General features: G+C 48.5%; 2 protein-coding genes across 4 annotated transcripts in view; both read right to left on the bottom strand.

The window, feature by feature from the left end:
* The window catches only part of CYTH1 (cytohesin 1), a 57,248-nt gene extending 50,306 nt beyond the window's left edge, over nt 1-6,942 (bottom strand). Inside the window, exon 1 of the mRNA XM_080996617.1 lies at nt 6,804-6,942. Within this exon, the coding sequence (XP_080852743.1) occupies nt 6,804-6,831 (28 nt within the window). The 5' untranslated portion in view covers nt 6,832-6,942. The remainder of the gene's footprint in view (nt 1-6,803) is intronic.
* Nucleotides 6,943-10,558: 3,616 nt separating this feature from the next.
* The window catches only part of USP36 (ubiquitin specific peptidase 36), a 28,053-nt gene continuing 21,187 nt past the window's right edge, over nt 10,559-17,424 (bottom strand). For 2 of the 3 annotated variants that reach the window (XM_080993624.1, XM_080993626.1), the window contains exons 15-19: nt 15,626-15,885; nt 14,266-14,424; nt 13,551-13,666; nt 12,980-13,115; nt 10,559-12,347 (exon numbers count right to left, since the gene is read on the bottom strand). In XM_080993624.1, the coding sequence (XP_080849750.1) occupies nt 12,984-13,115; nt 13,551-13,666; nt 14,266-14,424; nt 15,626-15,885 (667 nt within the window). In that variant the 3' untranslated portion in view covers nt 10,559-12,347; nt 12,980-12,983. The remainder of the gene's footprint in view (nt 12,348-12,979; nt 13,116-13,550; nt 13,667-14,265; nt 14,425-15,625; nt 15,886-17,424) is intronic. The other variant, XM_080993625.1, reaches the window with a different exon arrangement.

Below are 17,424 nucleotides of genomic sequence, written 5' to 3'. Positions count from 1 at the left end.
AAAGGCAGAACTGTAAAAATCCATATCTCTAGGAAGACTCTCCTCTCAGCCTCCCCACCCAATGAACATTGTGGGTATTCAGCCTTTGGAATTCACTTTTTCTCCACACAAAAACGAGAACTGGAAACAAGTTCTTTAAAACAATGAAGACAGATTCCCGTCCTTTTGTTTTGATGTTGTTTTAGTGAAGAAGCTTCCTAGCCTTGCGTAAACGTTTGCATCTTTCCCAAGACCTCAGCAGTACAACTCAGTGGGTGGATAGGAAGAACAGGAGCTTCCGAAAAGAGTGAGGAATACGCAAGACTAGCAACACTGTCCTGAAATCACAGAAATAAGCCAAAACATGGGAGGAAATAGGAGACTCCTGGGAAGGGATGGGAAGCCTGAAGCCACCCCAAACGAGCCCGTTATTTGGAACCTGCGTATTTCCCTTTGTCTATGTCTGGCCAAGCATCTGCTTGTCGAACGCAGCACAATGCCGTTTCGATCATTCAGGGCCTCTGCCGTGATGCGAACCAAGAGAGAAGCTGCACCCTCAGCAACATTCCACCAGCACCCCTGCCCCCCCCCCACAGCATGAGAGCAAAGGACAGACACATCTGTTTCACTTCTAGAGCAAGTTCCGCAGTGAATGCGCTGACCAAGCAAACTAACTTTGTTCCACAGCAGCTTGTATCCACAACACCATCACTTCACTGAGCAATCACTTTTCATACAGATCTGGGTATCCACAACGTTGCTAAAGAGAGAGAAACGATTGCTCCACCACAGCAGGCCTCTTGCACAGACAGAGAGTGCAAATGCACCACATGATCAGCCTGGGTGTTGTTTTTTTTTAATTATTATCTTAACACAAATCACTGGCAACCGCAAGTTTTGTATTTATTCATTTAAAAGCAAAAAATCAAGTTCCTATCCTTTCTGAGCATCAAACACCTTTGGGAAGCGTGCTGGTAGCTCCAGCAAGAACTTAAAGACAAGAGGTGAATGGAAAGATGCCTCCAGTCATGTGACCAAAAGATCTGTGGGTACTTAACCCAGCTCCCTATCCACTCTCCTAAGAAACCTGTTTCCCTGTTAACACGATGCATGCCCCTCCTGCCAGCCAAAAGCATTTAAATTCTGCAACAGCCACCTGTCCCCCTCACACAGCCAATCAGAATACAAGAATGCAAGTGACTGCAAGAGGCAGTCAAACCATGTGATAACTTTTTACCTGTACACCGCAGACAGCACACAGCAGTGGGGTTCCTGAGGCCCAAGTACCCATGCCACCTTGTTTGGTGCTCCTGGTTCTACTTATACCATCCTTGTTTGGGCCAAGCAGAATTCAAGGATCGCCAGCTGCCATATCACAAGCGAGCGCCTCCTCCCCAAAATCCCACGGTGTGTGCTGGGCATCTCTCTCACAAGAGGACCAATTCACCTCTCTGTTCTCAGAGCAGATGCATTCTCAAAGCATTTTGCTTAATAAAAGCCAGAGAATAAACACGCTGATCTTCAGAGCTGCTTCCGATTAATCATAGGGCATCATGAAAACAATACCGCCCCTGCCCCCCACAGGTTAAAACCACAGGGGATTACTGGAAATGCTCAGTGTTGGGATTCAGTGGGATAGCAGTGTCCAGTCGGGAGACTTGAGCACCACCTGCTGGCTCTAAAGCATCATTTCAAGCTCCCTTGATATTAACGAGCCTTTAAAAAGTAGGCTCTTTCAAAGGAAACCGGGCTCTAGAATGCAAAGGGAAGTGTGCAGATGTTATTTCCTTGTTGGCAAGGGCAACATACCTATGGCAACAAGGTTATAAGCACTGGGCAACCGCAAGCTGCCTGTCTTCCTACGCAGCTCCAAGGGAAATCCGTAGCGACAGTCTTGAGAATTTGAGAAACTACTGATGGAGCCCTGAGCCATTTGTAAAGGCTGCACAGCCACCCCCCATTGCAGTCTTACTGCCCTACAGAGGTACTTCGACATTAAACTACTAGCACACACTGAATGGGACACTTGCATCCCTGAACCTGCATTTTTGGTGGGCAGCTGCTATGTGTCAGGGGACAGCTGCCCCAAAAGGATATAGGGTCCTGCAGCAAATGGATGAAACACGATACCATCTCCTGCCCTGTTTGTGTGTCTAAGGCCTAGAGATTTTATTACCAAGCCAGCAGGCAAGGAAATGCCCACTGAATGCAAACCACAAAAAGCAGGGTGCAAAAGGCTTGCATGCTTACATTCTGGCAAAGCCTAGAGGGCAAAAGTCTGCACCGATGGAGCAAAACGGCCAAGCGCAGGAAACCAGGTGATAAAAGACGACAATGAGGTGGAGCTTTAAAGGTTTTGTGTGTGTGTGTGCTCGTGCGTGCGTGCGTGCTGTGCACAGCTGGATGAACCCTGCAGCTGCCTAGCCCTTCCCTGGGTTATGAAAAACCTCCATGGACAGGGGAGAGAAGGACAGCAAGGGCAAAATAAGGTGAGTCATGGGCAAGCCACACTGAAGGATGGGCAAACTGGGAGGGAGGGATGAGTTGAGCTTGCGTGACACCCAAGAAGAGGAACAAAGAAGTGGAGCAACCACCCAACTAGGAGGAAAGATGTGCGACAGAGGATGTGGTGTTCACTGCATGAGTACACACACAGCTGCCTCTTTCTTTCTCTGTGTTGTCAAGTTGACATAAGTTAGGAGAGGGCAGAGGAATTTGTTAACTGTTTCAGAGCCTGCTGTCTGCATTGGGCCCATCAGAGTGGCCTCATGTGCCCCAGCTCCCAGCACAGCCAAGCTATTTTCCATTCAGCGTGTCCTGAAAGCTCATGGATAGGATCAATGAGAATGTTCAGTGAGAGCCCTGTAGATTCAGAGATGTCCCACGAAAGCTTTCTGGGGGGAAATTCTTGTCATTACGCAAGTTGCATACATTTGCAAGGGTAGCCTCGCTTCCTTTTTGGCTGGAGCAACCTGGCAACTCCCATGCAAATATGGATAAATTTAGCTGCCCTGTAAACAAGCGGGCCAGCAGAGGAGAGCCAGCTGCTGATTTCAGAAGCGACTGTCCTACAAGTGCACTAAGATGAGACACAGCAGGCTTGTTTTGAGTTTCCAAAACAGCAGCATGCTCTGCACGGAACCCCCTTCTCTCCACCCAGGCTACACACAAATCTACATTTTCTCAGATGTAAGCAATCGCCAAAGTGAACAGGGAAGAAAGACATTTCTCCTCCACAAACCTAGAAAGAGTACCAAGACCAACTCCTCTCCACTGCTCACCAACTGTCCTCTAGGTGTGAGTGATGCAATATACTCAGGTCTCAGAGAACGAATGTTCTGACCTGCACCAGGTTACAAACTAGCCCCCCATGCCCATGAACACATTTCCCTCCACACTGTAAAGGAAAATACATTAGGACTGAATCAAATCGCAGTCTGGCTAGAAGCAGCCCCTCGCCGGCACATGGCAGCAAAAAATTAAAAAATGATGCGTGCATACAATAAGTATTCAACAGCCCTTGTTAACATTATTGTAGAGAAGCCATAATCACAACCTGAGCCATAATCCCATTTTTACAGCAAACACATGATAACCTGTGAAAACAAGGAGCTCAAATATACCCAGCTGTCAGTGGCAACCACAGCAGAGCTCAGCCTCAGAGCCTCCACCCTTCAGCTCAGCCTGGGGGTTGAGGGGAGGAAGGAGAAAGCATCAGTCCCTGGAACTGCTGCTGTCCCTAAGTCACCTCTGCTGATGAACAGGCAGCAGGACCCCTCCATGTGACTGGGCAGTGCTACCCAGGTTGGAGACGCACAGGGCTGAGAACCATGGTGAGCAGAACTGGGCAGGCTGCCACTTGCCTGAAAGGGAGATTACCCCTGTAAATCTAATCCATCGCTCACAGTACAGGCTAGATGAGAAAGCAGCTGCATGCATACATCGTTTAAGCACCGCTCCACTTTCCCCAGACACCGTCTTTGGGATCATAGCAAGAAGTGAGCAACACAGCTGGAATATTCATGTACTAGGCAAATCAGGGACAAGCCCGCTGGTGGCAGGGACATGTGTGCCTGCTGCTTGAGAGAACCGCCTGCCTCCCGGGCATCACCTACAGCTTCAGCCTGGGTCTCTGTGATTAATGGAGATGCTGCATCCACGCCGCCCTGCTCAAAAGCCACCCGAGGTTCAAAGCTAATTTGTTTGCCAAATCCACATACAGGACTCAGCAGCACAGGCACATCAAAGGGCATCTGGCCCCAGAGGTCCCAGCGTCAGCACACTGGATAAAGGAAGCCCAGGGTGCCATTTGCATGACAGGGTATGCCACGCAAAAGGAGGAATAAATCAAGCAAGCCTCTACTGCCCCAGCGTGCCACAGCTGCTAAGACACAGATTTGAGCTCACAGCTCTGCTGGGGAAGCCTCTAAGTCAGCCAGTCACCCATAACTGGGTCATACATATTAATTCGTTCTCCTGGTGCAACGACACTGCAGAGAAGTTCCCAGTGTTAAAGGAATTGGAGTGGATTCGGGGGAGATCGCACTGGGAGACTCCCTCCATTGCAGTGTCATACACAGAAAGCTGAATAAGCAAAGGACCAAAGACTCTTTGAAATGAAGTGTCTCATAGCTTACTTGCGAGCCAAAGTGGCATTTCCAGCACAAGGAGTCACCTCCACAGTTCAGTTTTACATGTAAACACAGGACCGGCCCTACCATTAGGTGGAGTGAGGTGGCTGCCTTAAGTGGCAAATGCTAGGGGCAGAAAGCAGCAAAAAGGACATCGTGCCGCCTAAGTGACCCTGCCACCTTCAGGTGAGGTGGAGGACACTGCCCCATTGTCACTGTTGAAGTAATATTCAGCTTCCGATCCTGTTGGCCCTTCTGTGTGGAATGAGGGGGCCACCACTTTGTCGTTCTTACCTCATGAAGCAAAACGACATGGGACAGCCCTGCTCAATCAGTCAAACAATTTTGACAACACATATCCTACATCAGTATATTGAATGTACATTTCTTTCCTTTTTCCAAGGGCAGAAACATCACCTCAATTTGGAACAAGAAAGGCTAGCACCTTGGCAGCCTGCGCACCAGACGAAGTGATTTGGGCTACAAATGACAGCAAATCTTGTCTGCTTATTTTGAGGGCAGCTTCTCTGAAGACAGGTGCTTAGGAAGTTTTAGCTGTGTTATTGCCTGGCTTGTTGCAACATTTCTAAATTTGTTCCAGTTCCTTCTAAATGTGGGTTCTTTCAGGAAACCGGCCTGCCCCACCTCTTACGCAAGACAGGCCTGTGTGTGAACCTCAAATCCTCCAAGCCCAAGTCTGCTGTCCCCAGTTCGGGATATATCAATTCCAGTCAGTGGCCACTGGGGTTATGAAGGGCACCACCATCGCTCACCCCCCCCCCCGAACAATGACATTTTGTGAGCAGTGCACTCACTCCCACCACTTCTGCAGAATACTTATACCTAGCACTGTAATTTAAGGTTTGGGTAAGATCAGGGCCTGTTCGAGGGCCTCCCACAAGTCACATGAGGCGACGTGCCTGGCAGGGCCAGTCATCCAGTCCTTCGCCACTAGGCCATCTCCAGGGCTCCTGCCACCTTTTCAGAAGGTGATCTGCACTGGCAGGAAATGACACTTGGAAATGACAGTTGGACACACAGATCAGAGACATCAGTCCAGGCCCAAAAAAGCAACCCCACCCCGTGTGTGTGTGTGTGTGTGTGTGTGTGCAACTGAGAGAAGAGGCACAAATGTGACAGCTGAACTCTGCCTCAGAAAGAGCCACGTTCTCCTTCCCTGAGAAGGAGAGCGAAGGAGCCAGGCAGAAAGGGGAAGCATCTGCTGCTCATGCAGCTGTTGCTACCCTGAAGTCACCCCCACAACCCTCCTTCCCTTCTCCGAAAGGCAGTTTACGCTTCCCTGCCCAGCCTAGAGGATAAATGCCGGCACGAAGTTCCCCCCACCAAAGGCGCGCAAGCCGACCAACACACACGGCCCAGCTGTCTCTCGTTAACCCTCACCGCAGTGCTCAGCGCAAGGGGAGCCACCGCTGACCCTTCCCTGTAAATACTTCTTTTTAGAGTCCGGCCACATTTACCTCCCTCCCCCCCAAAAGGCGGCCGCACGCCTGTTCCCCCCAAACCCCCCGCCACCGACTCCAAGCTCATTTCTCCGCGCACCCCATTGTAATGAACAGCTGTCCTCGCCCTGCGACCACGGGCTGGAACAGCTGCCCAGAACCTTCTCTTCTTCTCCCCCACGGGAAGGGCAGCTGCCCTCCTCCATAGGGGGTGATTAAGGAAAAAGGTAGCCCTACCCACCCACCGACATACCCAAGAGAGCACCCTGTGTGACCCCACCCTGAACCAATGGCACCTCACCCCGCACCGCACCACGGCATTGCACAATCTCTACTTCCTATGCTCAGGAGCCGATCTCTCCTCGGGATTTACTAGCGGACCCTCAGAATCCACTCAGGCAGGACCCCCCTCAGGACAACCGGCCACACAGCTCCCAAATCCCGTTCATCCTCTCTTGCTAAGACGAAGAAGGATGCAAAGAGAGACTCATTCCCAAATCCGAATGTGTTTGTGTCGGGATGGTGGTGGGGGGCAGCAATTGCACACTCCCCGCTTTAAGCCAAGGACAGTTCGCTGAACATGCAAGGGCCACTCCCCCCTGCTAACTAGTCGCAAGATTAAGGCTCTTTCCCTGAGCGCCCCCCCCATTAAGACCCGCCCCCCCCACCTTGGCCCAGCCAAAGATGTTCCTTCCCGTCTCCTTGGATGCATCTAATTCATTCGCCAGCTCACCGTATCCGCTCTCCTCGTCCTCCTCCATGTTACCAGCCAGACTCTTGCACGGCTGCTTTGCCCGGCTGCTAAAGCTACGCTGCTGCTGCCGCCGCTACTCAGCAAGTTCCTTCCCACCGCCGAGCACACGTGATGGGAACAGGGGACGGAGGGGGGGAGGACGACGAAGAGGAGGAGGGCGGCGGCGGCACCTCCCCCTGAAACCCGACGCGAAAGAGGCGAGGCTTCGCGTCCCACGTGACGGGCAACGCGGTCCGGAGCTTAAGCAAGGGCCTGGGTTTGCTGCTCGTGCTGTACCGTCGGATCCGGAGCACGCTGCTTCTGCGGCTTGCAAACCTGTCGCTGCAACTGCACACCTGCACGCGCCCACGCACGCATAGCAAACTGTGTTCTACTCATGAACACCTACATTAATTGCAACCGGGGAGGAGGAGCGCCTTTTGCTGCCCGCGCCACGCGGTGCCCACACACCGTGGCTGATAAAGGCTGGAGAGATAGCAAGCTGCCTCCCTGGGCTGCTTTGGGAGGAAGGGCGGGTTATTAATTAATTTAAATTTAAATAGAGCCGGTTTTCTCAGGAGTCAGAGAGCGGGATGTGCCTGGGCGCCGTGGGGTCTCCTGTGAAGCAAAATGATCCCTTGCGTTCCTTGTCTTGCCCAGAGGGAAGAGTCGACGAGGCGGGTGTCACTAGGGGGTTTGCAGTTGACAAGAGGACGGGATATAATTTAACAGCAGCAGAGTATTATATTTCTTATAAAAATAAAAGCGTCCCACCCGTCTGTGAGAAGTGGGATTCCACTCTAGGGTGCTGCGGCCCAACAGGCAGGATCAGGGCCAGCCAAGGTCATTTTGGCACCTGAAGTGAACCACAACATGGCTCCCCTTTTCCCACCAGGGAAGGAATGAAGATCTACATCAGGAACAAGGAGTGAGGATAAAGATCGGATCCTGCCACCTGGTTGCCTCACCTTGCCCTGTGGGTGGGTCTGCCCTGGGCAGGATTGACCTACCTTGGATTCTGTTTAAGCACTGCACATTTTTTTATAGAGGAAGAGATGTTAGTAGGCCATACAAGATCAGGGTGGGGAGAGGAGTTGGGATCACACTGGCCCAACTGCAACTTGATTTTGCACCCCCAACACACATCCGCCCCCAATCTGCAGGGCTACTCACAGGAGAGGTTAAAGAGGGGGATTAAGGGTGCTTAGGAATAGCATTTTTGTTGTTTAATAAAGTGGGAAAGGCTGTTACCAATGAAGGAGGTCAAAGTCAGGACTCCATGTGCATCAGATACTGTGATCAACCCAACCCCTCTTCAGGTGTGTTTGAGAATTCCTGGGGTATGAACAGGTGTCTCCTTAGGGAAGCAACTAAAAAAGGAACTAGCTCCAGCAATTAACTATAATTATTATTATATAAGCAAGAAGCAGCAATCATTTTAACATACTCCTATTTTCACTGCGCCACCTACAGAGTCCTGTAGTAGATTTAGAACTCTCTCAGAGCTGCTTAACTGTACAGTATTGTGGCTAGTTATTCTGGATTAAAACAAAAACAAAAAAACTTTGATACTGGGTAAAAAGCCATATATGTATTTCCATACATATTAGGCGTGTCTGCCTGGAAACAGGAATAGCACTATATGAGTGGTTTCTTGAGCAGCAGCTTCTGCTTTAGCACCTACCATTTAATCAGTGTGACAGGCTGGATAGTTCAGTGCTTATAATGCAAGAAGACTCCTTGTGGGTAATATTTACAATGATTTCTCAAAAGTGTGAGAAAGCTCCTGCAGGCGATGTACAAGTTGTTGCCAGGACCAGTCAAACAGGCTCTTTCCTAACCCTTTCCTAGATCAGCAAGCAAAATAACATTCTAAATCAGTATAGCACGGAAACCTCTAGATACACCACCATAGAAACATTGAGGGTTTATGACAGAATTGATTAATGCAACCCTCTTGTAAATTGCAAGCTTTTAAAGACAGACCAAAGTTGTTGAGCTTTTAGGATTGAAGTTGTTGAGCTCTTTTTTTAGGATTTTACTCCACAACATATACTGCCACAGGGGCTGGATTAAATCAACCAGTGGGCTGGATTAAGCCCCCGAAACGGACTTTGGACATGCCTAGCCTAGGCTTACTGCTCAAGCCAATAATGCATTTCTGGTGCTCTGCTCTGAACAGCGTTTTAATTGATTTGGCATGTTTTGAGTTTGCACTACAGTGGAACCTCTACTCACGTACTGAATCCGTTCTGGAGGTCTGCTTGTGAGTCGATCCGGGTCGCTGGTAGAAGAGCAGTTCTGTGCGTGCGCGAATCGTGGCAAACCTGGTATTTACTTCCGAGTTTGCCATGGTCACAAATCAAATTGTTTGCAAGTAGGGGCGGTGGTACTACAGGTTCTACTGTACTGGTCTACTACTAGAACTACAAGAGAAGTGCCCCCATTACCAAAGTAGGAACTGGCCCTTCTTTAAGAGTGATTCAACAATAAATTGCATTTAGGCACTCTTGGCAGGTTCAGCAACATTGGCCAAGAACATCAGAGCATATAGTTCTGCTCTCCTGAAGGCCATCATTACTGCACCATCAATAGCCACAGACAAACCTGTAGGGGTCCCTGTGATTTCCCCTTCCCCTATCAGTTAGTGGCCCCCTTTGCCTGCCTCCAAACCCTTCTAAATCTCACTTAAAAATAATAATTTAATAAAACTAGAAATAAAGAAAAAAGCATTGACTAGCCACAGTATCTATCATCTTTGGAGAATGGCTGTAGCTGAGTGGTGGAGCACTACCTTTGCATGCAGAAGAACTCAAGTTCAATCCCCAGCATCTCTAGGTAGGGTCAAAAACCCCAGAGAGTCACTGCCAGTCAGTGTAAACAATACGAGGCAAGATGGACCATTAGCCTGATACGAGTAGAATAGCAGCTTCCTACACTCGCTCCCTATAAGGGATCATGGCAACGCTACAACTTCTCAGCATGATGTGTGTGCTTAATGGCAAACCACAGGAAGAATATTCGCTCCACTGAATGTGGCATATATAAAATCTACAGCTGTAAAGCTGTTCAGGTGGAATTGGGGTTAACCTGGAAGTTACATGGCCTTTCAACCATTGCAGCAAACCTCTCCTCAAGGGTTTGAGAATCTTTGCAATATGCATTGACCCCATGCATGTTGCAAAGCTAAGCAGGATCCAGTATGGCTTCAAACTGGATGGGGGACGTGTTGAGATTCTTGCATTGCTGGAGGTTTCTGACCCTCGGGGTATCTTCAGACTCTACAATTCTATGATTCTATAATGCGGAGGCTGTTCAGGTGGGTAGTGGGGATCAGTCTCTAAGGGGCACGAGATTTCCCCCCCCCCCCCAAAAAAAATCCACTTGTTTCTATTGGTTAGGTCAAATGCCCTTATTTCAAAGGCTGGGCTCAAGTCTTCCCCCTAGCTTTTGCCTTCAGTTCTGCAATAGGCCAAAGCAAAGGCATGCACATAAGGGTGTTACGATGTTAGGATGTCTTGAAAAGTACCCAACATAACCACCCCGGTACTGCAACTACACAGATAGATGAGTGTCAACAGAAAGTGAGAGAGTAGGAAGGCCTGAGACAAGGGGGATAAACCAAGTGGAACAAAGGAGTTCTCAGCTAGGGCTTCAGACTAATGGTAAGCTTAAGAGGTGAGCGGTCATGGAAGAATTACTGTTGCAATCAATCACAAGAGAAACCGATCGACAAGACTGAGCACACACACACATACACAAAACATTCCTTTATTGCACCATGAACCATTGCTACAACTAGGGCTACTGCAGCAAGCCCCAGCATGAGGTGCATAATACCCGCTTGGGGTATCTACATGTTGGCAGGAGATTGTTAAACGGGCACTGCCAGAGGGGAAGAGACTGCTCCCCGCTGAGAGAGTGAACAGGGTCAGTGCCCCCCCCTCCCCAAGATAAAGAAAAAAAGAATCGTAATAATCATAATAAATCATCAGCTCAAATTAAATGCAATGGCCAAAACCGTTTTGGTAACTGCTTTGATACGGTGGAGAAAATAAAGCTAGTTTTCAACCTTTGCACCCAATCTATGAAGAGAGGGAATGGGTGCCAAAGTTGAATGAGCAATGCTGGGAATGCCAGGAATGGGTGGGATGCACATGGATTGCCCCTCCAACCAATCATGCATTTGTGGGGAAGTTACAGGTAAAGGCTGCCTACCTGGGAGTAAGCCACCAAGGTTAACAGCTAGACAGCAGCAGATGCAAGGGAATAAAGGAAACCCTAGGCCAGCCCTGCAGGAACAGGAGCCCTTGCACCACTTGGCTTGACAACTACCCACTGAAAAAGGTTTGGCACAGGGGCACTTGGGTCTCTCTCATTTTGGCAGGCAGCAGCCCGCTCTGCCTTGGTGCCAAAGCAAGTGATGTTTTGGGCAACCTCTCTCCAGCATAAACTCCCAAGTTGGAAATATGCTGCGAGAGAATCAGGTCCTCTTGGAGCCATTAACTTCTGCCACACAAGCTGTGCAACGATGCCTGCCGGAAGTTAATTAGGACAACGCTTAAGAGGAGGCATGGAGAAAAGACCCAAAGCAAGGAAGCTTCAAGAGTGCAAGTGGGGATGTGAATGTCTGAACACTCCTTTGTGGAAAAGAACTCCTAGTTGATGTGTGCATGGAATTTTTTAATTATTTTTGTTGTGTGGAGCATTCAAACATTTCTTCCCCTGCCTGCAGCTTGAAGCAACACACTCCAGCAACAGGCAAATCTCAAATGAACCGTGACTTAACTATGGCTGGAGAAAGCTACCGAGAAGTTGTCATTGCAAAGCAGCACCTTTTGAGGGCCCTGGCAGTGAATGCATTTGAACACAACTGTACAGGGCAGGACGACCTGACCACCCGCTTTCCTGGCTGCACAAAACTCAAGTCCCAAGAGTTTTGTACAGCAGGAACGGCATGTGGGAAATGGTCTTGAAAAATATTTCCAGAGTGGAGCATTTCATACTTCTCTGAAATGGGATAAACCAGAGAAGGGGCTGCAGATGGGTGGAGAAATGCCACGTCAGTTGCATCCTGTCCTAATGACTCAGCCAGGGAGTGGGGAAAGGGGCAAATGTACCACAACAACATCACAGCTCTCGGCTTTCTCAATCTTCTCTTGGCAGGAAAGGGAACAGAGGGCATCGCAGCTCATCATGCTGACACATGGTGGCGGGCGGAGGCAACACAGGGATTTCATTTCCAAAGGGCTAGTTGCTCCTAGCTCCACTGCTGAGCCATGCCTGATGCCCACGGGTACCCAGGGACAGGACCTTCCCCGGGCAAAGGCTCCTCGTGACACTCTTGCAAGTAAGCGGCGATGGGTGCCTGCATTTCCCCAGGCACTGCACAGAAGATCCATCAGAGCCTTCAAGGCAAGAGGAGGACATTCCCCGTGAGTCCCGTTGAGTTGGCAACTTGCGACTGTTGACAGTATTGTGTTGGTCACCGGGCGCTCCAAAGAACCGGAGTTCGCCATAGCATTGCTGCAGCCAAGAACTCATCTGCAGGGTCGAGATGGAGAACGAATTAGTGCCATAGGAAAAGTGTTACGGGATTGCACCCTCTTGACCACTGGGGGGTGTGAGGAGCAGAAGGAAGAGAACGAAGTTGAAAAAAGCAAGCTAAAAAAAAAATAAGGGGGCAACAGAGATTCTGCAACCACAGGTTTAAATGAGGGAAAGGAAAAAGAATGGCAACACTGCTTTGTAGAACTCCTACACCTGCATATTGTAGAAGGTCCTACAAGACTTCCCTCGTCATCGCTTAAATCCCTCGGCAGAAGTTGGGAGTTGTAAAAGACAAGAATCCAACTTCCATATTTAGAATAATGTAATCAGTCTAAACAAGGACTACATGAGCTTAATATTTGCTGTAGGTAATCAAACAGTCACATTTTAAAAGCAAACAAAACCGGGGGTCTGCAGCTGATGAAGGACCCTTTATGGCACAAACAAAATCAGTGCATTGTTTAACAGTTGCTTTTGCAAAATCAAATACGCCTTCCCACCCCTCGCACACAGGCACCACAGTCCTAATTACGAGCCGTTTCCACCGCCAAATAATTTTCCATTTGCCCACTCCATAAACTGCAATTCCCCAAATCCCTCTGGTAGGCTGCACTCAAGTTCCTCACCATCTCAAAGCCAATAGCTCAGGCTAGCAACTTTAGCGGGATGTGTCACGGCCCAGAAATTACGTCGGCTTTGCAGTTTCTGGAACGCGTTGCCATTTCTTCTCCGCTCACGCTTGAGTTTCTTGATTTTCTTCACCTACGGCAAGAAGAAAGAACACGTGGTTGTTCCAGCTTCTAGCATCCAAGCTGCCATCCACATCAAGTGAAGCGTAGAAAGGACATTCCCTCCCTACTCTACTCACCAGAAAGCAGCTGCTGGGATGGACAAAAGCTAATTAAATAATAACAACCCAGAGGCGATCAGAAAGTGATCAATGGGACTGAGATCCAAAATATGTCTTCCTGACTATCACTAGGATCACCCACTCAGCCTAAAATTTGGCTCATGCTCATAGGTCATATAACAGCTCTATTATAAATGCAAGCAGATATATTTTGATCTAGCAACAAGTGAGTGGGCAGGCATGCTGAAGAAATATATGCTTTTCAAGATGGGAAGCCTGTTTTAAAAGCAATCCAAACTAGCAACTGAACACACTAGGCTAGGCTTGCAACAGGCTAGGCTTCTTACCTTTCCACTGTCAAACTCTTCATCCCAATCGTCAATGACTGTCTGGCTCTGAGACCATACAGCATCCTGCATGGCAGCTTGGCTGACGGCCGACACCTCGCCATCCCATGTCAACACTGTGGAGGAAACACATTGTCAAAGAAGAGCTGGGGGTCGTGGCACACATGGTCGGCCCAAGACATTTCAGCACCTGAGGCAAACCACAAAATGGTGCCACCCTCCCCATCAGGGAAGAATGGATGAGTGAAGATCTACATCAGGAACAGGGTGGGGAATAAAAATCTACATCAGGATCTGCTGCCCCTGTGGTTTTTGGTTTTCATTTTATAATAAGAACAATCCAAATACCAAAAACACATTTATCTGCTGCCTCTGTGGGTCCTGCCGTCCAAGGCAGTTGCCTCAGCTTGCCTCACAGGTGGGCTGGCCCTGGTGGCAATCCTTCCTCACTATCCCAGCCCTCTGCCCTTTCCTCATTTCTCCATTGAAGAAGCCAGCAAGGTGCTATCACCAGAAGCGCATAGAGAAACAGGGACACTGTCTTATCTACATGCACTTCTATCATAAAACACGGGGTGCCTTTTGAGAATGCCAAAGATCTCCATTATTTGTTTTCCTACTGTGGCTTAAGAGGAGAAAACCCCTTCCAAAACACAGGAGCAGGAGGGCCTCATCTGTTTACGGGAAGACCCCTTTCCTTAAAGCAGTACTGTACCTTGCTTTCCATAAGCTTTATCTGAAGAATCCTTCAGCAGCTCCTGGACCACATCAAACTGTTCGTGCTTCTGATGTATCACTTCCTTCTTTGGACTTGGGATGTTCCAGGAGCACTTGTCCCCATGTCTAAGCTGGCTGCCAGTCCAGGTCAAGGCCACTGTGGAAAGAAGGAAGGGTGCGTGGTAAGAAGTATTGGCACAATCATGTCATGCAGCAAATCTGACCTGCCACTCTGCAGCAGTGCCAGGGAAACCAAGGGAACAGAACTGAAAAGAAACACAACCCCAGGAACAGGTGTATGATTTGCATTCCCAGTGGTCCACAGGCCAAGGTAAAAATGCTCACTTACACCTGCAGGGGGAAAACACCTGCAAGACACCAACAGACTATTGGAACATTCCCACCAACCACAATACTGCACAAGTTCCTAGGGTTTGCACCCAGAATTAATCACAACGGCTTGTTTAACTGAGCTTAGGCTGTTAGGCGCCAACATGTCAGAGCTGTGGGGGTTACATCTGAGCTCATCTGCATGCCTAGGAAGAGACACCCGGTGTGCACAAACCAAACAGGCAGAGGCTATGAAGCCTTGGGACAAAAGCAGAGGGAACCTTGGGAGAAAACCCACAGCCACATTCTACATAGTTGCTGGGTAGTTAGTGTCAGGGAAGAGTTAAGAGTTAGAAGTTTCCAGTTTCCCAGAGGGAGAAAGTTTTCCCTGAGGGAGGGAGGAGAGCAGTGAATCTAATATAGCTCAGATTCGGAGGAGAGGAGATACAAGCCAGCTATAGCGAGGAGGTTAGAAAAAAGAGCGGGAAAGCGAAAGGAACGACGCGTTCGCCATTTTGAGAGTTGCTGGTCACGGAGAAGCAGAGCTCAGAAGGTATCTGAAATAAGTGACTCTGAGGAATAATAGTTAAAGATAAGAACAGTTTATAAGATTGTTTGTTAATACACAATGAAAAGTTATAAAAGAACAAGAAGTGTTTGTGTGGTGATCTGAAGAGGACAATGACCAGTCCTGACAGTTAGGCACCTATATTGCTTTTGTTTGGACATAAGGAAACCATGTGTGTGTGTGTGTGTGTGTGTGTGTGTGTATATAAATATAAATATATAAATAGGTAACAGTTCTTCCGCGTCCCAAAAAGAGCTCTGGGTTCGGAGCAAGTGTCACTACTGCTCTTTACAGATACAGTGGAGCTGATGGCAGCTCAGCCTAGTTTAGAACTGCAGCAAGTCCAAGCTCCCCTATGCCCATTCTAGGAGCTGATCTGAACTGGGGGGTACACCGTCCCCCACTCTAAATCTCCTTTCTCCGCACACACACCCAGCTAAGATATAGATATGTCTCAAACCTGGGGGGCTGATTCTAGCAGAGGAAAGACCATTTTCTCTCTGTTCTTCTTGGGGGCTGCTGGCCTCTGGCACAGAGCCCCCCTGCTTCTCCCTCCTCTTGTGCTTTCGGTGCTCGCTCTCTCCAGCAGGGCTGCCGCTGTCCGAAGCTGGGCAAGGAAGCTGCTGCTGCTTCTTTTTCTTCTTCTTCTTCAGGCTACAGGACTCCTCCACCGGCTCATGGGCTATTAGGCAGGCTTCTGCCTCGCGCTGTGGAGGGCAGCTGCAAAATGGATTAAAAAACAACAGCCAACCCCTTTGGTTTTATTCATTTATTTTTTTAAAGTTAGAACTGTTCCTCCCCCCCACCCAGAAAAAAGTACAATCAGCAGCCATTGCTTTAAAATAACCTGCTTTAAAACTGTATCTGAATGCAATGAGAAAGTACAAAGAATACCACCCCAAGGACCCTTTCCCCATATGAACCCAAATGGACTCTGAGATCATCATCTGAGGCCCTTCTTTGTGTGCCCCCTCCATTCGGGGTACAGAGGGTGACAATATCTCTGGTGGCTCCCTGTTTGTTGAATAGTCACCCTAGGGAGGTTCGCCTGGTGCCTTCAATATATATATATTTAGGCACCTGGTGAAAACATTCCTCTTCAACCAGGCCTTTGGCTGATTAATACTCTACCGCCTTTTAAATGTGTCTGTGGGAAAGGGCGGGGTATTGTTTTGATGTTTTGTTTTACTTATTTACTTGTTTTTATCCTGTTTTTTATTCTGTGAGTCACCCGGAGATCTTATGATGAAGGGCGGTATATGAATCTAATAAATAGGTAAAAATAAAAACCAGTCTCTTAAAACGGCCTCCATCAAAACTGAACTTTCTGCATAAAAGAATGAAATAGGGCACAAAAGGGCTCATCATGTATTTATATGCAGGTTCTAAAGATGAAGACCGCTATACATGCGAGCGAAGTCTCACAACAAAATGCTGAACTGGGGTGGGTGGGTGTTCCAGTTCAGGATTCCAGCCAGCTAAACATGCCCCTCTTCCCAGATATTTAATCCATCCCCCTCCCCGCAAAGAACCAGTCAGCATTATTTGGTACTGAGCATGCTCAGTCCTTACTGGGCTTTTCCGGGGCTCTCCCCCCTACTGTTTTTCCTTCTGTAAACCTTGAGGTCACCCCATGCCTAATATATCTGTGCCAATATGGTGCTGTTTGGGGCCACATAAGGACTAGCACTCAGAAAAATTAAGCATATTTATATGATTTCCTTTCCTTTCCAATTTTCCATGTCTTATCCAGCAACCAGCAGCCCATGTTTCTGAGAGGGTCCAGATTTAGCCTTCAGTAGGGTTGCATTATTTCAAAAAGTTGAGCTTTTGGGGGGAAACTGCCCCCCAAAATAGTGATTCTCAGCTTTTGGAGCTGTTTCTGCTGCTTTTTCCATCGTGTTGCCTGACACCCGGGTTTTCCCAGACATTTTGGCAATTCGGCAAAATTCCCCTGACACCATTTTTACACCTGAAAGCGAGGACATATCAGGAATTTTCCTGCTGTATGGCAAGCCTAGCCTTCAGCTACATGATCTTGCTTAAAAGGATCAGGCGTACAGAGAGATGCCAGTCAGAAAGCGTCAGTTTCATCTCTAGGCAGATGTATATTCTGCAAAATGCATTTGAGCAAAACGCCCCGCAGTCTGTACCAGTAGCAGCGTCAGAATCCCAAAACCTATTTTTAGTTATACACAGATAAGAAGCACCAGGCTTCTGGAAATCTGCGAGGCAAACTTCCCCCTTCCTCAGAGTTTT

This window comes from Podarcis pityusensis, assembly GCF_964106645.2.
Source record: "Podarcis pityusensis genome assembly, chromosome: 2".
NCBI lineage: Eukaryota > Metazoa > Chordata > Lepidosauria > Squamata > Lacertidae > Podarcis > Podarcis pityusensis.
The sequence above is the reverse complement of the archived record's forward strand: the minus strand, read 5'-3'. Positions and strand labels throughout refer to the sequence as shown.